Below are 15,685 nucleotides of genomic sequence, written 5' to 3' on the forward strand. Positions count from 1 at the left end.
AATTGAAAAGTTGTTTATATGTGTATGTCCTATCTGAATCATGAAAGAATAATATAAGGTTTCATATACCTTTTAAGATATAGCATGTACATTTATCTTATCAGATTTGCTTTTCCAGTTTGGTATCCTTTGTTGAAAAGCATACCTAGGTAGGCTCAGGAGCAACAATACACGACTGGGAGCTACCTGGTGATTTTAAGGGTTTTTAACATTGATATGGCTATATAGGCTTCCCTTTAGTTATGAATGATTAATATTAATAGTCACTATTTCATGCTGAATGTCTTGTTGCAAATTAGATCGATACAAAACACGGAAGTAGACTGCACTCTAAATCGGGAATAGGTACAAATCTTATGCCACTAGCAAAAAACATAATTTATGTAAGAACTTACCTGATAAATTAATTTCTTTCATATTAGCAAGAGTCCATGAGCTAGTAACGTATGGGATATACATTCCTACCAGGAGGGGCAAAGTTTCCCAAACCTTAAAATGCCTATAAATACACCCCTCACCACACCCACAATTCAGTTTAACGAATAGCCAAGAAGTGGGGTGATAAGAAAAAAGTGCGAAAGCATATAAAATAAGGAATTGGAATAATTGTGCTTTATACAAAAAAATCATAACCACCACAAAAAAGGGCGGGCCTCATGGACTCTTGCTAATATGAAAGAAATGAATTTATCAGGTAAGTTCTTACATAAATTATGTTTTCTTTCATGTAATTAGCAAGAGTCCATGAGCTAGTGACGTATGGGATAATGACTACCCAAGATGTGGATCTTTCCACGCAAGAGTCACTAGAGAGGGAGGGATAAAATAAAGACAGCCAATTCCTGCTGAAAATAATCCACACCCAAAATAAAGTTTAATGAAAACATAAGCAGAAGATTCAAACTGAAACCGCTGCCTGAAGTACTTTTCTACCAAAAACTGCTTCAGAAGAAGAAAATACATCAAAATGGTAGAATTTAGTAAAAGTATGCAAAGAGGACCAAGTTGCTGCTTTGCAAATCTGATCAACCGAAGCTTCATTCTTAAACGCCCAGGAAGTAGAAACTGACCTAGTAGAATGAGCTGTAATCCTTTGAGGCGGAGTTTTACCCGACTCGACATAGGCATGATGAATTAAAGATTTCAACCAAGATGCCAAAGAAACGGCAGAAGCTTTCTGGCCTTTTCTACAACCGGAAAAGATAACAAATAGACTAGAAGTCTTTCGGAAAGACTTAGTAGCTTCAACATAATATTTCAAAGCTCTAACAACATCCAAAGAATGCAAGGATTTCTCCTTAGAATTCTTAGGATTAGGACATAATGAGGGAACCACAATTTCTCTACTAATGTTGTTGGAATTCACAACCTTAGGTAAAAATTCAAAAGAAGTTTGCAACACCGCCTTATCCTGATGAAAAATCAGAAAAGGAGACTCACAAGAAAGAGCAGATAATTCAGAGACTCTTCTGGCAGAAGAGATCGCCAAAAGGAACAAAACTTTCCAAAAAAGTAATTTAATGTCCAATGAATGCATGGGTTCAAAAGGAGGAGCTTGAAGAGCCCCCAGAACCAAATTCAAACTCCAAGGAGGAGAAATTGACTTAATGACAGGTTTTATACGAACCAAAGCTTGTACAAAACAATGAATATCAGGAAGATTAGCAATCTTTCTGTGAAAAAGAACAGAAAGAGCAGAGATTTGTCCTTTCAAAGAACTTGCTGATAAACTTTTATCTAAACCATCCTGAAGAAACTGTAAAATTCTCGGAATTCTAAAAGAATGCCAAGAAAAATGATGAGAAAGACACCAAGAAATATAAGTCTTCCAGACTCTATAATATATCTCTATAGATACAGATTTACGAGCCTGTAACATAGTATTAATCACAGAGTCAGAGAAACCTCTTTGACCAAGAATCAAGCGTTCAATCTCCATACCTTTAAATTTAAGGATTTGAGATCCTGATGGAAAAAATGACCTTGCGACAGAAGGTCTGGTCTTAGCGGAAGAGTCCACGGATGGCAAGAGGCCATCCGGACAAGATCCACATACCAAAACCTGTGAGGCCATGCCGGAGCTACCAGCAGAACAAACGAGCATTCCTTCAGAATCTTGGAGATTACTCTTGGAAGAAGAACTAGAGGCGGAAAGATATAGGCAGGATGATACTTCCAAGGAAGTGATAATGCATCCACTGCTTCCGCCTGAGGATCCCGGGATCTGGACAGATACCTGGGAAGTTTCTTGTTTAGATGAGATGCCATCAGATCTATTTCTGGAAGCCCCCACATTTGAACAATCTGAAGAAATACCTCTGGGTGAAGAGACCATTCGCCCGGATGCAACGTTTGGCGACTGAGATAATCCGCTTCCCAATTGTCTATACCTGGGATATGAACCGCAGAGATTAGACAGGAGCTGGATTCCGCCCAAACCAGAATTCGAGATACTTCTTTCATAGCCAGAGGACTGTGAGTCCCTCCTTGATGATTGATGTATGCGACAGTTGTGACATTGTCTGTCTGAAAACAAATGAACGATTCTCTCTTCAGAAGAGGCCAAAACTGAAGAGCTCTGAAAATTGCACGGAGTTCCAAAATATTGATCGGTAATCTCACCTCCTGAGATTCCCAAACTCCTTGTGCCGTCAGAGATCCCCACACAGCTCCCCAACCTGTAAGACTTGCATCTGTTGAAATTACAGTCCAGGTCGGAAGAACAAAAGAAGCCCCCTGAATTAAACGATGGTGATATGTCCACCACGTTAGAGAGTGTCGTACAATCGGTTTTAAAGATATTAATTGAGATATCTTTGTGTAATCCCTGCACCATTGATTCAGCATACAGAGCTGAAGAGGTCGCATGTGAAAACGAGCAAAGGGGATCGCGTCCGATGCAGCAGTCATAAGACCTAGAATTTCCATGCATAAGGCTACCGAAGGGAATGATTGTGACTGAAGGTTTCGACAAGCTGAAATCAATTTTAGACGTCTCTTGTCTGTCAAAGACAGAGTCATGGACACTGAATCCATCTGGAAACCCAGAAAGGTTACCCTTGTCTGAGGAGTCAATGAACTTTTTAGTGAATTGATCCTCCAACCATGATCTTGAAGAAACAACACAAGTCGATTCGTATGAGATTCTGCTAAATGTAAAGACTGAGCAAGTACCAAGATATCGTCCAAATAAGGAAATACCACAATACCCTGTTCTCTGATTACAGACAGAAGGGCACCGAGAACCTTTGTAAAAATTCTTGGAGCTGTAGCTAGGCCAAACGGCAGAGCCACAAACTGGTAATGCTTGTCCAGAAAAGAGAATCTCAGGAACTGATAATGATCTGGATGAATTGGAATATGCAGATATGCATCCTGTAAATCTATTGTGGACATATAATGCCCTTGTTGAACAAAAGGCAAGATAGTCCTTACAGTTACCATTTTGAACGTTGGTATCCTTACATAACGATTCAATATTTTTAGATCCAGAACTGGTCTGAAGGAATTCTCCTTCTTTGGTACAATAAAGAGATTCGAATAAAACCCCAGTCCCTGTTCCGGAACTGGAACTGGCATAATTACTCCAGCCAACTCTAGATCTGAAACACATTTCAGAAATGCTTGAGCTTTCACTGGATTTACTGGGACACGGGAAAGAAAAAATCTCTTTGCAGGAGGTCTTATCTTGAAACCAATTCTGTACCCTTCTGAAACAATGTTCTGAATCCAAAGATTGTGAACAGATTTGATCCAAATGTTTTTGAAAAAACGTAACCTGCCCCCTACCAGCTGAGCTGGAATGAGGGCCGCACCTTCATGTGGACTTAGAAGCTGGCTTTGCTTTTCTAGAAGGCTTGGATTTATTCCAGACTGGAGATGGTTTCCAAACTGAAACTGCTCCTGAGGATGAAGGATCAGGCTTTTGTTCTTTGTTGAAACGAAAGGAACGAAAACGATTATTAGCCCTGTTTTTACCCTTAGATTTTTTATCCTGTGGTAAAAAAGATCCTTTCCCACCAGTAACAGTTGAGATAATAGAATCCAACTGAGAACCAAATAATTTGTTACCCTGGAAAGAAATGGAAAGTAGAGTCGATTTAGAAGACATATCAGCATTCCAAGTTTTAAGCCATAAAGCTCTTCTAGCTAAAATAGCTAGAGACATAAACCTGACATCAACTCTGATAATATCAAAAATGGCATCACAGATAAAATTATTAGCATGTTGAAGAAGAATAATAATATTATGAGAATCATGATCTGTTACTTGTTGTGCTAAAGTTTCCAACCAAAAAGTTGAAGCTGCAGCAACATCAGCCAATGATATAGCAGGTCTAAGAAGATTACCTGAACACAGATAAGCTTTTCTTAGAAAGGATTCAATTTTCCTATCTAAAGGATCCTTAAAGGAAGTACCATCTGACGTAGGAATAGTAGTACGTTTAGCAAGGGTAGAAATAGCCCCATCAACCTTAGGGATTTTGTCCCAAAATTCTAATCTGTCGGACGGTACAGGATATAATTGCTTAAAACGTTTAGAAGGAGTAAATGAATTACCCAATTTATCCCATTCTCTGGAAATTACTTCAGAAATAGCACCAGGAACAGGAAAAACTTCTGGAATAACCACAGGAGATTTAAAGACCTTATCTAAACGTTTAGAATTAGTATCAAGAGGACCAGAATCCTCAATTTCTAAAGCAATTAGTACTTCTTTAAGTAAAGAACGAATAAATTCCATTTTAAATAAATATGAAGATTTATCAGCATCAATCTCTGAGACAGAATCCTCTGAACCAGAAGAGTCATTAGAATCAGAATGATGATGTTCATTTAAAAATTCATCTGTATAAAGAGAAGTTTTAAAAGTTTTTTTATGTTTACTAGAAGGAGGAATAACAGACATAGCCTTCTTGATGGATTCAGAAACAAAATCTCTTATGTTATCAGGAACATTCTGAACATTAGATGTTGATGGAACTGCAACAGGTAATGGTACATTACTAAAGGAAATATTATCTGCATTAACAAGTTTGTCATGACAATTAATACAAACAACAGCTGGAGGAATAGCTACCAAAAGTTTACAGCAGATACACTTAGCTTTGGTAGTTCCAGCACCAGACAGCGATTTTCCTGAAGTATCTTCTGACTCAGATGCAACGTGAGACATCTTGCAATATGTAAGAGAAAGAACAACATATAAAGCAAAATTTGATCAAATTCCTTAAATGACAGTTTCAGGAATGGGAAAAAATGCCAATGAACAAGCTTCTAGCAACCAGAAGCAAAGAAAAATGAGACTTAAATAATGTGGAGACAAAAGCGACGCCCATATTTTTTTAGCGCCAAATAAGACGCCCACATTATTTGGCGCCTAAATGCTTGTTGGCGCCAAAAATGACGCCACGTCCGGAACGCCGACATTTTTGGCGCAAAAGAACGTCAAAAATGACGCAACTTCCGGCGACACGTATGATGCCGGAAACAGAAAAGATTTTTTGCGCCAAAAAAGTCTGTGCCAAGAATGACGCAATAAAATGAAGCATTTTCAGCCCCCGCGAGCCTAACAGCCCACAGAGAAAAAAGTCAAATTTTTAAGGTAAGAAAAATAATTGATTCAAGTGCATTATCCCAAATATGAAACTGACTGTCTGAAAATAAGGAATGTTGAACATCCTGAGTCAAGGCAAATAAATGTTTGAATACATATATTTAGAACTTTATAAACAAAGTGCCCAACCATAGCTTAGAGTGTCACAGAAAATAAGACTTACTTACCCCAGGACACTCATCTACATGTTTGTAGAAAGCCAAACCAGTACTGAAACGAAAATCAGCAGAGGTAATGGTATATATATATATATATATATATATATATATATATATATATATATATATATATAAAAGAGTATATCGTCGATCTGAAAAGGGAGGTAAGAGATGAATCTCTACGACCGATAACAGAGAACCTATGAAATAGACCCCGTAGAAGGAGATCACTGCATTCAAAATAGGCAATACTCTCCTCACATCCCTCTGACATTCACTGCACGCTGAGAGGAAAACCGGGCTCCAACCTGCTGCGGAGCGCATATCAACGTAGAATCTAGCAGCCACCCACACACATTGTGGGTGTGGTGAGGGGTGTATTTATAGGCATTTTAAGGTTTGGGAAACTTTGCCCCTCCTGGTAGGAATGTATATCCCATACGTCACTAGCTCATGGACTCTTGCTAATTACATGAAAGAAATCACAGCCCTGTCAGTTAACCCCAAACCAGCCTGGGTGCCACAAAATTTTAAAATAGTAGATAGATGAAAGTTCTTTGTTTTTATTGTATGTTTTAATGGTGTATTCTTAATGATATATTGTGAAAAATAGGGTAAATGAATAGTATTAAGAACATTGTTACATGACATTCCTGGGGAACCACCAAAGAGGTAGAGATATACTTTGTTGCACATAAAACAGCACAGAGGACAACATAGCACTAGCACTTCCTTTGATAAAGTCTGCATGTTTAGCGTACGAAACGTGTCAGGTATCTAGTCCCACACTGGCAGGAATAGTCAAGTTAGTCTTTGAGGGACAGTACTGGACTAGAGCAGCTGAATGGTTATATTAAGTCAGGACAGCAACGGAGAACAGAACTGGTAGGGGACTACAGAGGTTCTTCTTGAGACTACTTTGAAAAGTCAAAACACATTTTTTGTTGCAAGTTTGGGGCATAGTAATACCTTAATGACCACTGATGTACCCTGTACATTGGTTGAAACAAGCCATATTATCGACTTTATATCTACATGCCTTCCGGCAAAACTGTGCTAGAAAACCCCTTAACGACCACGTGACATACAGGGTATGCCAGTAGTTAAGGAGTTAAAGTGGCATGAAACCTATTTTTTTTGGTGCTGAGATTTCTGGTTTTATCTTCAAGTCAGGATTGGCTCCTCTAAATGAGGTATGTGGTGGCTGTAGTTTACTTCAAACAAGATGTTAATTTGTTTTATAAATGTTTAGACTTGGCTGATATGTTCTATAGCAAGACAACAAAAGTGTCTCATAATTGCAAGTTGTCTATGGTCCTTTTAAGAAGGTATCATCCCTTCAGTAAACGGTTCTTTGTTAAGCTTTCACTCACCTCACAGGCACCAATCTCCACAGTCATTGGCCTAGTGCAAATATCATTGTCTTTCACTTTGCCTTTGTGGTACACGTTGCACTCGCCATTATTTAACACATAAAATTTTGCCACTTTCATCACATCCGGATAACCAGTACCTAGAAGAGAACAGGACAACACTGTCAGGATATAAACCAAGAAGCTAATAAAATAAGAACAAATCTCATATTAATCTGCTTTGTTGAACCAAAAGATGCTTAAAATGGAAATATGTTGTATTATTTTGCACCTCAGTTTACTTTGAGTCCTGTATATAGTGAAATAAAGCAGCACAAAAATACCATGTTCAAAAGATTTATAATGCAGACTCAAGATTATACAAGACATTGAAAGAAACTAGAGTTGAATTTGTTCCAAAAGGATTGGTCATAATAACAATCAAAGTTTATAGCTATATTGTTTTTTTAAATACACGTATCTATAGTTTAAACGCTAAAGACTAACCAAGAAAAAGATTTTTGAGACAGTAACTCTCTCGCCCTTGCTAGTTGGTATATGTAGGGAAGAGAAGTATTAGTAACCAAGTTCTAATTCCTCCATCACTCTTTACACATAGTAGCCTGTAAGTTAATTTCACAAAATTACTTCATTAGACAGACAATGATGACACGTCAGACTCTACCTCCTCAAGTCTAATGAATCAGGGGGCGCCAATAAAACAAAACACCCGGCCCCGGCCCTGTGAAATACTGTCATTTAGTACTCATTCTCATACCTCACAAAACATGTATTCTTCACTAGGGAGTGGGAAGCTTTGGGGTGAAATCCTGTTGGCAAGGGTCAGTAATGTCTAAGATAAGCCATAGTAATAGCTAGACCACAATTTCACTTTTGTGAAACCAGGAAATATAAAGAGTAGGGACAGCAGCTCTTTAGTGTTAGAATGTGGAACATCACAAGAACATGTATAATAATTTTTTTTTTAAATCATATTAAATTACTTTTAGGATAAAATTGTTTTATGGTGTTGTGTATCTCTTGAGCTTTACTAATCCATAACAAACCCGCCACACAACAGTGTAAAAATATAGTTTTGGTGAAAACACCAAGAGGAACCTTATTCAAACTTACTCTGTTATTAAACACATTGACACTTAAAATCAAGAACATTAGTAGGTTTAATATGACAAATTTGCATCAGTAAGCGGAACACCTATGTAAATCAGGTATGTGTATACTATATATATTTGCGTACCCTTGGTGTCTCCCCAGCCTGTGATCTCACATTCTGTTCCATCAGGTACAATGTATCTCTCAGGAGGCAGGCAGATGACAGCCACTCGACTATTTAAGGTGACTGACCTAGGAAAGGAAAGAAGAATTAGAGACAGAGAAAAACACAAAGATATAGAAAGACTTATAGAGTGTAGCATGCGTACAACAGAGGTAAGAATAAAGAGGAATGACATTTAAGAGACAGAGATTTGTTACCAAGTAGGTACTAGAACTTCATATTGTTTCTATGAGGATGAACTTACTTTTCCAACTTTAACATCACCAGACCAGAGTCAGAAGGTCCACACACAATTCTACTTATTGGCACAGACTGTGCATCAGGGTCATTGGGTCCAGGGTTCTTAAAGAGTGAACCCATCATAGCTTCGTATCCAGTCAGATCAGCATCACTGCAGAGAAGATAATACAGAGAGACAGATGAGAGATATTGGTTTAAAAAGTCTACTGGAAATAAATTGTTTAAAAATATATATAATCCCTTTATTACACATTCCCCCAGTTTTGCATAACCAACACTGTTATATTAATACACTTTTTTACCTCTGTGATTACCTTGTATCTAAGCTTCTGCAGACTGCTCCCTTATCTCAGTTCTTTTGACAGACTTGCATTTTAGCCAATCAGTGCAGACTTTTAAATAACTCCACAGGAGTGTGCATAGTGTTATCTATATGGCACACATGAACTAGCACTGTCTAGCTGTGACAACTGTCAAAATGCACTGAGATAAGAGGCAGCCTTCAAGGGCTTAGAAATTAGCATACAAGCCTACCTAGCTTTGGCTTTCAACAAAGAATACCAATAGAACAAAGCAAATTTGATGCTAAAAGTAAATTGGAAAGATGTTTAAAATTGCATCTCCTATCTGAATTTTGAAAGTTTAATTTTTACTTGACTGTAACTTTAAAGGGACATGAAACCCAATTGTTTTCTTTCATGATTTAGAAAGAGCATCAATTTTTAAATAACTTTCCAATTTACTTTTCTTAACTATTTTGCTTCATTTTCTTGATATCCTTTGTTGAAAACCATATTTAAATAAGCTCAGTATCTGACGATTGGTGGCTGCACATAGATTCCTTGTGTAATTGGCTCAACCATGTGTATTGCTATTTCTTCTACAGAGTATATCTAAAAAAATGAAGCAAATTACACTGTGTGCACAATTATTAGGCAAGCTGTATTTTTTGAGCATTAATTTCATTATTACTACAGTGCTCTTGTTCAATACAAAATGTTAATAAACCTCAAACCTGAATATTTAAGAAAGTGGAAGTGAGGTTTTGGCTTTCTTAGGAGAATATCGATGTGTGCACAATTATTGGGTGTGACAGACCCTTCTGTCAGGACTGAAGGAGTTAATTGTGTTTAGCTAAGAAACTAATTTCTAAAGACAGAGTTGCTGGCCTCAGCTATTGTGTGCTATAATTACATTTAAGTAATAAACAGGCCATTGTTTAATCACCCTCAGAGAGCAGACGCTAGGTGATAAGACAAGCCAAATGTGTTTAAGTTGTTATCTGCCTAAGTAAAGTATTTAAGTAATGTAATTCTACTGTTTCATAAAAGGGCGTCTTCCCCTTTTTATCTAAATGTACAAGAGTCTTTCAACCCCCCCATCTGGGGTCAAACCTGTATAAATACTAGGCATCTAGCCTTTAATAAATGACATTCTGTTTTAAACCTGAAACTGGCTGGGTTGTGAATTGCTGATTCCCTATGCAGGACATTGTTCATCTGGTATTAACCCTTGGTACACTGTTGGTACCGTAACATTGGTGGCAAGCGACGGAATGAACCTTATCGCCTAGAAGAGCAACTACACAAGCCAGTAACCTCAGGAAGAGGGGGATTATTACAATACTGACTAACATGGAAAGAGTACCAGGGACAGAAGGAACCAATGGGCCCAGCATAGCAGACAGAACCCCCGCAGAAGCAAGCTTTGATCGGGCGGTTAAAATAAGACTGGCACATTATGGCCCCAACCCATCTGCGGAAATTATCGACCGGGTCATAGCAGCTGTGGAGGCCAACCTACTTCGCCAAAGCTGCGCTGCAGCAAACCCAGTGGAAAAGAGAAAAGTAAATTTTGCAGCTTTTAAAAACTTCCTGGAAACAGAAGGAGAGATTGATGGGTACCTTGCGGATTTTGAGAGGCAATGTGCACTACACAAGGTACCCGCAGAGGACTGGGTCATGATATTATCCGGAAAATTATCCGGCCGGGCCAGTGAGGCTTTTCGGGCCATTCCAGATGAGGAAGTCGGGGATTATAATACTGTAAAAGAGGCTCTGCTCTCCAGGTATGCGGTTACACCGGAGGCATACCGGAGGCGGTTCAGAGACACTGTTAAATTAACTGGAGATTCCTACCTTGAGTGGGCATGTAAGGTGCACCGCACAGCAGCTCACTGGATAGCGGGGTGCCAAGCCGTGTCTGGGGAAGAGGTGCTGCAGCTATTCCTGTTGGAACATTGCTTCGACAAGTTACCCGCAGGAGTTCGAGAGTGGGTTCGGGACCGTAAACCCTCCACCCTGCATGAAGCGGCTCGCTTGGCAGATGAGTATACGGATGCCCGCAAACTGGACACTTCTACCACTAAGCCCCCTGCTAGAGTGGAGTACAGACCCCCAGTCACCCCAGCAGCTGCCAGTTACCAACCCCCGGCGCACCGCTATACTACACGGCCTCTGGCCACGAACTACCCTCAGAGAGCCCGGTTCAATTCGCGGGGCTACTCACAACCGATTTGGTGCTTTGGATGTAAGCAACTAGGGCACAAAAGACCAGAGTGTCCCCTAAATGCAGCGAACCAAGCACAGTCCTGGAGAAGACCTGCCGGCGGAATCACACGTAACCCTCAGCCTGCGGCCCGCTACGTAGAGGCGCAAGAATGCTGGAGCATCCTACATGAGGCAGACCTTGTGCAAGCTGCCCACCGGAATAACCGGCAACTGGTTAAAGTGAATGGGAAGAAGGTCAGTGGTCTACGGGGAATACTGGTGCTACCATGACCTTGCTTCAAAAGAACTTGGTGTCTGAGAAACAGTACACTGGAGACACTGTGGCTGTGAGGGTAGCAGGGGGCGATGCGTTCAGCCTACCTGTTGCCAGGGTACATTTGGATTGGGGAGTGGGCACTAGACCTGTGAATGTGGGGGTCAAGAAGGACTTACCTGCTGATGTTCTTCTTGGAAATGACTTGGCTCCCCTTGTTTCTGCCTATGCTCCCATGGGTCCCGCTGATGTTAACCCTGTGACTACCCGTGCTCAGATCCGTGCAGCAGAGACTGACCCCCCTGCTGCTAAGCCCCAGGACGCTGAGCTCAGTAAATCTCTATCCGCTATTGATACGTGGAAGTCCCGTTACAATGCGCTGATGAAGGAGAAGAGGAGCGCAGAGGAAAAAGCACGTTTAGAACGTGAATCTCTGCTAGACAAGCTGCACCGACAGACTGCAGAAAACACCAGCTTGAGAGTGGGACATGAAACATTAAAGACAAACTTAGCGACACTTGAGGAGAAGCTGACGCTGGCTCATAGTGAGGTGCAGCAACTCAAGGGCACCCTATGTCAGTATGAAGGGATTGTGGATACCTATAAAGAGCAGGTACAGAAAACTCGTAAAGAAGCTGATGGGATTTTGAAGGACTGTTTAGCCCTAGTCTGGGCACTGAGGAAGTTGAACCCTTCTTTGTATGGACAGGAATTCTCTCTCATAACGGGAATACAGATGGATTGTCCTGGCAAACTGACATGCCTACCACCTCCTAGTCCGGTCATCCCCAGGTTGACCCGCCAAAGGGTCAAGCCGGGTCTGCCGGAGTGTTCCACAAGGGGGGAGATATGTGACAGACCCTTCTGTCAGAACTGAAGGAGTTAATTGTGTTTAGCTAAGAAACTAATTTCTAAAGACAGAGTTGCTGGCCTCAGCTATTGTGTGCTATAATTACATTTAAGTAATAAACAGGCCATTGTTTAATCACCCTCAGAGAGCAGACGCTAGGTGATAAGACAAGCCAAATGTGTTTAAGTTGTTATCTGCCTAAGTAAAGTATTTAAGTAATGTAATTCTACTGTTTCATAAAAGGGCGTCTTCCCCTTTTTATCTAAATGTACAAGAGTCTTTCAACCCCCCCATCTGGGGTCAAACCTGTATAAATATTAGGCATCTAGCCTTTAATAAATGACATTCTGTTTTTTTCTGAAACTGGCTGGGTTGTGAATTGCTGATTCCCTATGCAGGACACTGTTGGTACCGTAACATTGGGTAACTATTAGTGGGCAGAATTATTATGCAACTAAATAAACAAACTCATAATTTACAAATAAACATTTCTGACATTTCCACAAAATAAAAAAAAAAAAACAGTGACCACTATAGCCACCCTTCTTTTATAACAGTCATAAGCTTTCCATTCATGGAGTCTGTCAGTTTCTTGAACTGTTGACAATCAACTTTTTGCGCAGCAGCAACCACAACCTCCCAGACACCGTTCAGAGAGGTGTACTGTACTGTAAATCTCCCGTTTAAGAAGGGCCCACAAGTTCCCAATACGGTTTAGGTCAGGTGAGGAAGGGAGTCATGTCATTATTCTTTCATCTTTAAGGCCTTTACTGGCTAGCCATGCAGTGGAGTACTTCGATGCATGCAATGGAGCATTGTCCTGCATAAATATCATGGTCTTCTTGAAAGATGCAGACTTTTTCCTGTACCCCTGCTTGAAGAACGTGTCTTCTAAAAACTAGCAGTAGGTTTGGGAGTTAATTTTGAGTCCATCTTCAACCCGAAAAGGTCCAACTAACTCATCTTTAATAATACCAGCCCATACCAGTACCCCACCTCCACCTTGCTGGCGTCTGAGTCGAAGTGGAGCTCTGTGCCTGTTACTGATCCAGCCCCTGGCCCATCTATCTGGTCCATCAAGAGTCACTCATCTCATCAGTCCATAAAAACTTTGAAAAACCTGTCTTCAGATACTTCTTGGCTCAGTCTTGATGTTTCAACTTATATGTCTTGTTAAGTGGTGGTCGAGTTTCAGCCTTCCTTACCTTGGCCATGTCTCTGAGCACTAAACACCTTGTACTTCTGGGCACTCCAGGTAGGTTGCAGTTCTGGAATATGATAGCACTGGAGGATAATCGGTTCCTGGTAGCTTCACTTTTGATTCTTCTATAATCTTTGGCAGTTAGTTTGCATCTTTTTTTTCTATTTCTTGACTATTTGCAATAAAACGTTTGAAGGTTTTGTGATCACGCCCCAATATCTTAGCAATTTCAAGAGTGCTGCATCCCTCTGAAAGACTTTTAAAATTTTTTTGACTTTTCAGAGTCAGTTAAATCTCTTTTCTTTCCAATGGCATGGAGAGTCCACAAATCCATTCTAATTACTAGTGGGAATTCAACTCCTGGTCACCAGGAGGAGGCAAAGAACACCCCATCAAAGCTATAAGTATCCCTCCCACTTCCCATTATCCCCAGTTATTCTTTGCCTTTGTACATCATGGAGGTGTGTGAAGATGGCGTCTGAATAAAATTAATCCTTTAATAGGTAGTTTTCCCTCCAAACTGAGTCCATGTAATCCTCTTTAGTAAGAGTTATGGTGGCTTTTAGCTGTTGGAAGTCGGCAGGGCAGTCCTTGCTTTTCTTCCAACATTTATGCTAACCCATGTATAGAAAACCAGGGTTGGTTACTCTGCTTTTCTTCTCTCTTCAGGTCCCTTTCAGAGTTTGTCTGAGTCTGTCATACCTGAGAACCTCTTCCTGCACTGCAGCTGTACTCCACAGGTAAGTGCTTTTTGTCTTCTAGGTTAGACGGATATGGCACTTTTGGGGGTTAATATTCCTCCAAGTGGAAAAATGGGGACTTCAATTTTTTTTCAAAAACAGGGTACAGGGCACTATACTGCTTTATTGGGAGATTAAAGGGAGTGAAACGTTAAAAAAGTAATAAAAGGTAAAATCCTTTTAAAGTATTTTGGTCTAGGTAAACAAGGCACTTACCTAGGGCGGCAGCACTTTTTTTGTGGCTATATTTGTAAGACGCTTACAATTATTTTACAAGTATTATACAGGTATCTAATGGAGATTTTGCCCAAAGAGCTTACATTCTAGGGGGTATAATAAGAGGCTGCCCATGGAGCTTACAGTTTAGAGGTAGCTCAGAACCTCTCTTTTAGTCAGCTAGCTATTGTCTTTATTTCCGTTGACTTTCTGCATTCAGTATTGTATTTTCAGAAGTATTGTTTCAAGTAAGTCTGTGTTTATTGCTGTAATATATATAAAAAAACAAAACAGATAGATGTGTGTGTATGTATGTGTATAACTCTGTGTGTTTATGTGCACGTGCGTGTGTATGTGTACAACTGTGTGAGTGAGTGAGTGTGAGTGACTGTGTGTGAGTGACTCTGTGTGTGAGTGTGAGAGTGACTCTGTGTGTATGTGTGTGTGAGTGACGGTGTGTGTGTGTGTGTGTGTGAGTAACTGTGTGTGTGTTTGTGACTGTGCGTAAGTGTGAGTGTATGTATCTGTTTGTGTGAACATTTATTTTGGAAATAAGATAACAAATTCACATTACTCCCTGACCAAAAAAATATTATAGCCAAAAAATGCCTTGGGGGGGGGGGGGGGGGGAATAGTGCCTAGGGCAGCACCAAACCTTAATACGCCACTGACCAACCGATTAGTGCTATTTTATTACAGTAATGAAAGAGACTGTTATATATCACTTTATGTCATGTTCCTTGTTCAGAGGAGAATTGCCTGGTATTTCGGGGCTGGACTGACCTTACTTGGCGGGATCAGACTGATATACTTCAGGAAAGTTTTCTTCTGTGAAAAGCACACTGGTCTAAAAGAGGCTGCCTCCGGGTGGTAAATCGCCATAGAACAAGCCACTGAGCTGTTGTTCGTTCCTGGTAGAGAACTTCTCTCTTTGTATGCAAATTATTATGACCCTGGGGAAGTCTCCCTATGGGTGATGGGGGAAACCAGACGTGGACTCCTTGCCCAGTGTGCTTAGAGGAATGTGGCTGCACCTCACTGACGAGGCCCATAGGAGGCCGAAACGATCGTCTGGGATTGTCATGTTCCTTGTTCAGAGGAGAATTGCCTGGTATTTCGGGGCTGGACTGACCTTACTTGGCGGGATCAGACTGATATACTTCAGGAAAGTTTTCTTCTGTGAAAAGCACACTGGTCTAAAAGAGGCTGCCTCCGGGTGGTAAATCGCCATAGAACAAGCCACTGAGCTGT

The 15,685-nt window shown here is 40.4% G+C and overlaps 1 protein-coding gene across 5 annotated transcripts in view; it reads right to left on the reverse strand.

Annotated features, from left to right (window-relative positions):
- Nucleotides 1-15,685, reverse strand: part of MST1 (macrophage stimulating 1) — a 193,495-nt gene that overhangs the window by 9,163 nt on the left and 168,647 nt on the right. For all 5 annotated transcript variants that reach the window (XM_053721135.1, XM_053721132.1, XM_053721130.1 and 2 more), the window contains exons 16-18: nucleotides 8,669-8,815; nucleotides 8,386-8,492; nucleotides 7,149-7,288 (exon numbers count right to left, since the gene is read on the reverse strand). In XM_053721135.1, the coding sequence (XP_053577110.1) occupies nucleotides 7,149-7,288; nucleotides 8,386-8,492; nucleotides 8,669-8,815 (394 nt within the window). The remainder of the gene's footprint in view (nucleotides 1-7,148; nucleotides 7,289-8,385; nucleotides 8,493-8,668; nucleotides 8,816-15,685) is intronic.

Source organism: Bombina bombina, chromosome 7, assembly GCF_027579735.1.
Source record: "Bombina bombina isolate aBomBom1 chromosome 7, aBomBom1.pri, whole genome shotgun sequence".
NCBI classification, from domain to species: Eukaryota; Metazoa; Chordata; class Amphibia; order Anura; family Bombinatoridae; genus Bombina; species Bombina bombina.